Below are 9,284 nucleotides of genomic sequence, written 5' to 3'. Positions count from 1 at the left end.
AATACAAATATAATTATATTGATAAATAATTTATTTATTTATTTTTTTTACATACTTCTTTTATATTATTTACTATTACATATAATATGTAGGAGTGAATTAGTAATTTAGCTGAAAATATAATTATACCATCCTATCATCCAAACAAAAATATGTCATTAACATACATTAATATACCATCATCCAAACGTAAAAAAAATTTATCATTCCAATCCTGTGTTATTGTCATTCAATTACTGTCATTATTATATATTAATTAACGATCACTGAAATTTATCCAAATAAAGCCTAAAGTGTTTGGATGTCTTTGTTATGTTTCAACCATTGAAAACAATAGATCAAAGTTTGGTCACCATGCCACAAAGTGTATCTTTCTTAGTTATCCTGCTTATGTGAAGGGGTTTCGAGTTTATGACCTTGCAACACAAAAAATATTTGTTTCAAGGGATGTAAACTTTGTTGAGAACATTTTTCTTTTCTCTTCCACTGTCACCAACTATTCAGATAATTTTGTTTACCCTCATATTACTGATTTTATAGCAGAATCTGACAGTGACAAATAGATCTCTAAGCTATCAAGATGGTGTAGAACATGGCAACTCCAATGACCATTACTCCTGGTAATTGTCCTTTATCTCCTTCTAATTCTTCTGATGATACCGAATATTTTTCCAATACAAATGCAGACCTTGTTCCCACTGGCTCCACTGAATTTGTTCACCCAGAACCTATTCCTATTGTTTCCACTGAACCTATTCACCCAGAAATGCCTAAAAGACCAACCAAAACCTTAAAACAGCCTGTACATTTTCAGGATTATTATATGTATGGTCTAAAGCCCCGAATTAATTCTAATATATCAACTCTTCATTGCATTTCTCATGTTCTTTCATACCATAAAATCAGGGACTCATATAAACCTTTTATTCTTGCCATTTCTCAAGACTAAAAACCCAAAACTTATAACCAAGCCATTCAATTGCCTTGTTGGAAAGATGCAATGCTTGCTGAAATTAATGCACTAAAAGAGAACCAAACTTGGGAATTAATTACTTTACCTCCCGATAAGAAGTCAATTGGTTGTAAGTGGGTATACAAGATAAAAAGAAAGGCAGATGGTACCATTGAAAGGGTATAAAGCAAGATTGGTTGCTAAAGGTTACACTCAGCAACCTGGTAATGATTATTTGGATACTTTTTCACCAATTGCTAAGTTGACTACTATATGGACATTATTGGCTATTGCTGTTGTTAAAGATTGGTTTCTACACCAACTTGACATTAATAATGTCTTTTTGCATGGTGATTTACATGATGAAGTTTATATGACACTTGCACCTAGTTTTCATTTTACTCACGAGAATCAAGCACGTAAACTAAAGGAAAGTCTTTATGGTTTAAAGCAGGCAAGTAGGCAGTGGCATTGCAAGCTTACTGATGCATTGAAAAAGAAAGGTTTTGTACAAGCACATTCAGATTCTTCACTGTTTCTTAAGTATACTACTTCGTTCATTGCACTTGTTATATGTGTTGATGATGTTATCTTCGCTAGTGATAATATGGATGAGATTCAAACTGTTAAAGTCTATCTGCATGATGTATTTAAGATAAAAGACCTTGGAGATTTAAAGTTCTTTTTGGGAGAATGAAACTTTTTTAAGGAGTAGAGGTGATAGCTATTTACAAATTAGGTATAATGAAGTCGTTTAATGAGAAAAATAGCCATTATATGGAAATTATTCATTCGTCCTATTATCTCCATTTTACAAGGTCAATGTATTTCTTATAATCTTATTAGTAATTAATATTTCTTACTAATTCTGAAAAACAATTCTCAATCTTGTACATCCTCAATAGCCAAATGAAGCATCTGAATTTATTTACAATAGCCTTCAGCAGTGTGGTGACCACGAGTTATTGTTTGACAAATGTTCAACACAAGGTTTAGGGCAACAATGTCTTAGCAAAAGGTATTACAAGAGCCTATTCCAATAGATAAAAGTTGCTTTACAAATTTGGTATGAACAAATTTAGATCAACCAACCTTTTGCTATGGATCCATTTATTTTTATTTCACTTAAGGATGTCAACAAGGTGATTTGGAATGGGTTTTGTCAAAACCAAACCCACCCCGGGCAAAGAATGTGTTGCCTCAAACCTGCCTCGAACCTAGAGCGAATCCTCAAGAAATTAGTTTTCTTTTTGTGTGCACCATGCGGGTTTATGGTGAAACTCATCTCGATCTATCCCGAGTAGATTTGATAAAAAATATTGTCATGCCTCCCTCAATCCGCCTTATCTGTTCATCCTGAAACTCTTAAAATTAAGAAACACTTGAAATAAGATTAAGTCGAAGAAAAAAAAAAAAAAAAACCTCAATCTATCTAGTCATGCTTCCAATGATATCAGCATTTTCATACAATGATATAAAAGCAAAAATCAGACTATTCATGCTTCTAATGAAACAACATCAACATTTTCATACAATATTATCTTAGAACTTTATCTTTTTTTAGATAAACTCAAACAAATAAAAATTATTTTATCATGAGTTTCAAAATTCAAAAAAATAAATTATTTATTTAGTTAAGAAAAACCCAAAATATAATGAAATATTGCACATTTTACCTTCCCTTTAAATCTCAACCCACATTCAACTTTGACAACATATGCGATGGCTTCCACAGTCTCATGATGAAATCTACTTTCCACCATGTTAAAACTAGACTTTGAAGTAACTGTAAAAACAGGAATTGCAAGGTAATGTATTTGTTACCATTAGCTTCCTGCCAACTCAAGATATCAAATCTACAATTCTTCTTTGAGATAATTATCCAACTCTGATGTCCAAACAATGTTTAAGAAATTATTTATTTGCTCGTGTATTTCATCAAAAAATTGACTTATGACTTTGTGTGAAACTGAAAATACATGCGAAACGAAATATCTACCGATAATCACTTTTTATTCTAAACACAATAGTAAATTAAGTCTTGAAGAACAACAACTTTAGAAAAAAATAATGATAAGTTTTAACATTCCACATTAAGCTTCATAGGACTATTGTTTCTATGGCATTATCTCGATTTTACGAATATTTTGGAGGATTGCTTCATTTCCTTGGGAAATTATTTCCTTGTAATTGAACCAGTGAGTTCCTCCTCTCCTCTACCGTTGGGTGAGAAACTGATTGGAGATTCAATCTGTAATTTATGAAAATGCTTGACCACTTATCAGAAAATAAAAAAAGAACTCACCATTTGACCTCATTTCTTTTTATTTTTTTAAGGTACAATCAGCAGATACACTTTTTATGGTTAATGAGACTCAACAAAGCGTACATAACATGTACATGTCATGTTGGTGTGTGTCTTTCGGAACTAAAAACTTCAGGACCTTCATTGAACGAAATAATCATTTAATTATCATTTGCACGTTTGTGTAAAAATGCATTAAACCAGTCGGCAACAGACTAGGCAAAAACAAGGGGCCTTGTTTAGGGAAACATCAACTGCATAAGAAATGCATTTCCAACTAATCCTTATACCAACATCGGGTTTATCAGCATACGCAAGATTTTGCTAGCTAATCCTTGTCACAACTTGTTTACAACTTTTGCAGCAAACTAAAAATCCAACTTTAATATACAAGTTTTTGCAATCAGTAAAACTAAAACGAAATGCCTGCCACCAATAAATTTTAAGCTGTTTCAGACCATGTATTTAGCTAGGAGAGAGGGCGCACGCTAGTGTAACATACAGTTGCCTTACAATACAATCTGTGATTTACAACTCTGTCCACATAAAGATTACACACTTTCGGCTTTATAGACATTCCAAACCAACTCAGACACAGCTTCTACCTGGATAGACAGCCCAAAGCACCACCATTGCTGCCCTTGAGTCACATTTTCAATCGTCAGCAAAGTTCCGGACCTGTTTCATAGCCTGTAAAGAAAGCTATTAATTGAGGGTTTGGACCTTCTAACTAATCCGAGAATGGAGATTCTGATCTTCCTAACAGACCAAATATACACCCAACTTCTCTCCGCTGTCATCTCAGCCATCGAAAAATCCAGTGGAAGATGTAAAAGCTTTGGGTAATGATTTTATAAGTACAAATCTCCCTGCTATTGGAGCATGCTTGTCCCTAACAATCATTAGCAAATGGCTAAATCAACAGAGATGAGTAGAAATAACAAGATTCATGAACAGATGCATCTCACTTGAGTGTAATCTCATTACACATCCATTCAACTAGAGATTAACAAATCAGCAACTAAGAGGAACAGCTCCATTCACCATTTAACAAGTTTACCTCAATACCAACACCCTCTCCCCCAGCTGCACGAAGTTAATGAATCAAGATATGTATGATAACCTATCTCTTACCTGATGCACAAGTGAATGCACACACGTGTATACCTATCCAATCTAATGTAAGTAAACATCAATCTCCCTCATAAAGAAGAGAAGGAAGATACAATGCGTTCAGTATTTCTAAACTCTCCCCAAAGGAGAGGCTGTTTGCCTCTTGAGAACAGGTGTAATTTTAGGTCCCTCAAACTGTCACTTTTCCTTTTTCATTCAAATCACCAAAGTGACTGTACATCTGGATTAGGAATTCTACCGCCAGCCAAGGGCATTACAGCAGATGGCATTCTAACACCTTCAGATGAACCATGCGCAGCCCATTCCCCTTGGCTGAAGGACACAATCAAAACCAAGGATCAGAAAATCATCACTAATCATCAAACAATAAGGTGTTAGACAACTATTGCATACATCATATGGTACCAAAGTAGATCAAACAAGAACAAAGGCCCCAAGCAATACATGGTTAATTTCTAAAGAAAACGCGGAAATTGCCAAATGCTAGTAGCTTGCATGGACATGACCATTTCAGCATCAGATCCAGGACAAAATAAAGGGTGATATTGAGGATTAAGATGCATAGGGAGAAGGTAAATAATAAGAGAAAAACAAAGTTTTCAACTAAGTTTTTCCAAGTCAGACCACTCCTAGAATACAAATAGTTATTTTTCCAGAAATTTCCGGCAGGTGCAATTACCCCTCCTTCACAGCTCAATGATTCAAATTTAAAAATAATGGTATCTTATTTACAACAATCAGATGTTTACAACAAAGAAGAAGCCATCATCTACAAAAGTGTTGTTTGCCTCATATAAATAACCAATTGCCAACAAACTATAAAAGAGGTAGTGTTATACTCACTTGGCCCAAGCTCCAGGGGACAGCTCAAATGAGTGGTCAGTAGCAGATCCTCCAGGACTCCCATACACAATTTCATTCTGGCTACTTTCCTCTAGTTTGAGAGGGAGGCGGCTATTGCTGCTAGACAACGGTGGGAAGAATGCATTCTGCAACCACGGATCATGCTCACTTGAAGTAGCAACAGGACTGAATTTCCCTCCATTCCGACCATTGCCAGGGAAAGCCTTCCCAGGAGATTGTGCATTTGGAAGCAGTGGATCCTCATTTGTAAATAGAGACACCATATTTTTTTGAGCAGGTTGGTGTACAAAATCTTCCTTGTTCGATCTGTTCTGTCCTGCAGGTAAAAGCCAGCTTGCTTGACCACCCACCAAGCCAAGACTGTCCTGACCAAGTGGAGAACTGCTCCACATCTGCCATGTCCCCTTCTCATTTACGTTGGAATCATCCACAGGAAAAACATGCACATCTTGGCTCTTCGGGGTACCTGAAAACCAATTAGGACTATTATGCTTCTCATCAGCAGTGCGTAATCGTGACAATGGAGACTCAATCGGTGATGGCTTGCTGATTTCAGAAGCAGCAGAAACATTCTTCAGACCAAGAGGCCTTTCTAGTCCCATGTTTGCCCCAAAACCAGCCCCCAAGTCCAACTGAAAATTGTCAAGTGACTCTGAAACAGGTCCCAGTAAGGACACTGGATCAGGAACATAACAGGGGTCTTCAAAAAGCTCAGGCTCTTCAGGTATAAATTCATGAGACCCTTCTGCAACACGGGGAAAAATGGGTTCAATCACAGGTGAGAAACCTAAAGTACTGCTGATGGACCCACTTGAGTGGGTAGATAAAGTAAATGGAGATGGCAGCCCAAAATTGATTGGATTATCAAATGTTTGCATCGATGACACATGACCCGGTAGTTTTGAACCCTGCGCATCTGCTTGAACCTTAGAATTTGGTCTACTAATAACATTTACATTAGAGGATGCAGGAATAGATGATGAGCGGGTAAATAGCTGTTGCCACGACTTTTTAGGTGCGGCCCTTGGTTGAGGCTCAGAGAGCACCTGCAGTGAAAAGCTCAATGTTGTAACACTGTTTTACTTCTCCAGAATACTCTTCTATTATAAAACAAAAAATTCTTAGGAAACCATCAACCTCAAACTAGCATTTGGATATATAGCTTCACGACCCAAAAAGAAAAATCTATGTGAAAATGAGGCCAGAGGACAAGAATAATAGCAAAGAGAAATAACATACAACATAAAATCTGCTGTTAAACCAGATTTAACCAGATTTTGAAAATAATAAAAAAGAATATCCATTTGAAACATAATTCAAATTTGGCAGAAACAGCTCCACATTCAAGCAAAATGCTGATCTGATATTATAAGTGAACCAAAAAAAAAGAGCCAGATGCACATACGAACAGTAGGAAGTCTAAAGGTTCCATTAGCATTTTAAACAAGAAAAACAAGTGAAATTAGTAGCAAGAAGACTTACAGGACGACTGACATTCTTGTCATCTCCATTCATAAATGATTTTCCAGGTACACGATCATGTGGAAACTGATCTCTTCTCTGTATAGAAGTATGGGTATGATCTACAGAACTGTTGGACTTGTTTTCTTTTGTAACAGTAATAGGAGTGTTAACACCCTTTCCAAAGAAACTACCTCCACCAAAAGCCTTAGAAGACGACAAAAATGTACCCCTCATACGATCAAGGTACCTATTGGTAGTATTTCCCTTACTAACATTAATTGTAGAACTGTTCTTCATTCCATGACCATGTCCAACTTCCGTGCACTGGACTTTGGCATGATCAGCCCCATGTTTTTGTTCTCGACGATCCATCTCATTCTTCTTGTCAAGCTCACGCTTCCGATCAGTTTCCTTGCCTGCTCTCTTTTCAAGCTCCTCAACATCAGAATTGCTCTTACTAGAACCCTTGTCTTTCTCTTTTCTTCTTTCTTGACGCCTTTTTTCAGCTTCCTTCTTGCTATCTTTCTCTTTGGCAGGTGGTGATGATTTACTACGATCCTTTTCAGCTTCCATCTTTTCATCCCTCAATCTTCTCCGTTCCTCCACCAACCTTGCAACCTCCTCTCTTTGCTTTTTTTCTTCCTCCTCCAAAAGCTCTTTCTCCAACCTAGCCTGTCTCTTCTCCTCAGCTTTTCTGCGTGCTTTCTCACCTCTACTTTCATGAAAATTTGCTCCATTCTCACCTCTTTTAGTCAGGATCCCCCTCTGCCCTGCGTCAGATGAAGATTCATCCCCTGATGAACTGACCCTAAAAATCTTTCTCCAAAGCCACCTAATACTGAAGAAAAATGATGTCAGCAGCTTACATGCAAAAATTACAACACCAGAATAAGATTTCTCAGCCAAACAATGGTCATCTCCTCCAAAAATCCCATTCCTTCTCAAGTAACTAGACTTCCCTGAAATAGGCCCACCAACCCAGTTGCCATTTTCCAACCAATCCTGCCCGCATGTCCACCCATTCTCAGTCCAACCTTTTCCATTAAATATCCTTCCACCCTTCCCAACAAGATCTTTGATAATTCCAGAATTCGAAATTCCCAACCCAGGTGGCACAGGCAAGTCCAAAACCGGTCTCTTGGAAATGTGTCCACAATAGGAGCACATGAACCTACCCCCACCTGGATTCTGATCCCTATAGGGAGTTAAGCAGTTACGGCAACGCCGTGTAGCTGTTTTCCGAAGCTTCTGCAATTCAATAGCTTCAAACCTCTTTCTCTCCCTAAGACGGGCATTTCTCCGCGCCCGCCAAGTTGATAGCTGAGGCATCAAAATCTCGTACCAGAAAAGAGTAACCAAAAGCACAAAAACACAAGCCAATCTTGGAGAGGTAATCTCAAATCTAAAAGCTGGTGGCAGAAGTTGAGAGAGAGCCCATAGTCCTATAAGAGGAATAACTAACCAAGGCAGCATCGTAGCAACCCGGCGAGACCACTTTTGAATCACACACAATATACACATTATCCTCTAACCCCACCTATCTTTCCCGTATCAAATCGAGCCAAGAAAACCCTAGAATTGAACAAACTTCCAAATTCCCTCGGCAGGCAATGCTCCAAATAGAAAACCCTAACCCTAAACTGTAGTCCAAATTGGAAAACCAAGGAACCGGTCCGTCGCAGCTTCAAGAACCCTAAACAGGGATAAAAAGTCTCAAATCTCTCAAAAATACAAGAAAATACCTAATGCACGGAAAACATTTTAATCAATTGAAAAATATCAAGCATGCAAAGAAAATGCATCGATCAGGGCTTCAAAGAAAAAAGAAGATGGTGCTTTAAGAAGCTGCGATTGCAGCCAGGTCGAATGTCAATCGAAATGAGACAGGGATTTAGGGACTTACAGATTGGGAGCCCATTGGGCAGAAAACCGCAACGGCAAACCGTAGTAGCTGAATACCGGCGTTTCGGGTCTGAAGTTGGATTGCTGCCGGCCTAATCGGGTCGAATTGGGTGTGGCACCGTCCGTTCTTACCAGCGAAGGAACTGTAGAAAGAAGAACGTGAAAATAAAGGAATAGATAGACAAGAGAGATGAAGAAGAAAACCCAAAGAATATTGCGGAAGACCAATTATATAACAAATGGTTGACCCGGTACAGACCGGTACGGCATGAACCGGGGTGCTGTAATAGTCGGTCCATTCAATTTTACAAAGTCATTGTCTGCTAATGTATTTGACGACAGTAATGTTGCTACTAAATTTTTATTTGGTGTTATGGATTATAATTTTCATAAAATTTTTAAATAATTACATAATTTAACATAACATTCATTTGATTTTCAATAAAAAAAATCTTAATCTTTTTAATTTTAATATAATTCTTAATTACAATAGTTGATTTTTAATCATATATTTTAATTTTAAAAAATTTAAACTAAAACATTTAATAAAATGTTCTATCTATACAAAATTTAGCAAATCCTTAACATATATATTAGATTAATTAAACTTACCTAGGAGTATAGCCTTTATAAACATATATTTATTATATTGATCAACCTTAC

The 9,284-nt window shown here is 36.9% G+C and overlaps 1 protein-coding gene across 2 annotated transcripts; it reads right to left on the bottom strand.

Annotated features, from left to right (window-relative positions):
- Nucleotides 1-3,473: 3,473 nt before the first annotated feature.
- On the bottom strand, nt 3,474-8,821 carry LOC110811627 (uncharacterized). 2 transcript variants are annotated; one of them, XM_022038179.2, is made up of 4 exons: nt 8,623-8,821; nt 6,738-8,412; nt 5,235-6,301; nt 3,474-4,703 (listed from the first exon to the last, which is right to left on the bottom strand). In XM_022038179.2, exons 2-4 carry the CDS (start codon nt 8,238-8,240, stop codon nt 4,592-4,594), a joined length of 2,682 nt encoding a protein of 893 aa, XP_021893871.2. In that variant the 5' UTR covers nt 8,241-8,412; nt 8,623-8,821; the 3' UTR covers nt 3,474-4,591. The 2 variants fall into 2 exon arrangements, with proteins under 2 accessions (XP_021893871.2, XP_088078810.1); XM_088222684.1 differs by having other exon boundaries at nt 3,474-4,149.
- Between the last annotated feature and the right edge of the window lie 463 nt (nt 8,822-9,284).

Source organism: Carica papaya, chromosome 6 (assembly GCF_054855325.1).
Source record: "Carica papaya isolate Zhongbai chromosome 6, ASM5485532v1, whole genome shotgun sequence".
Lineage (NCBI taxonomy): Eukaryota > Viridiplantae > Streptophyta > Magnoliopsida > Brassicales > Caricaceae > Carica > Carica papaya.
The sequence above is the reverse complement of the archived record's forward strand: the minus strand, read 5'-3'. Positions and strand labels throughout refer to the sequence as shown.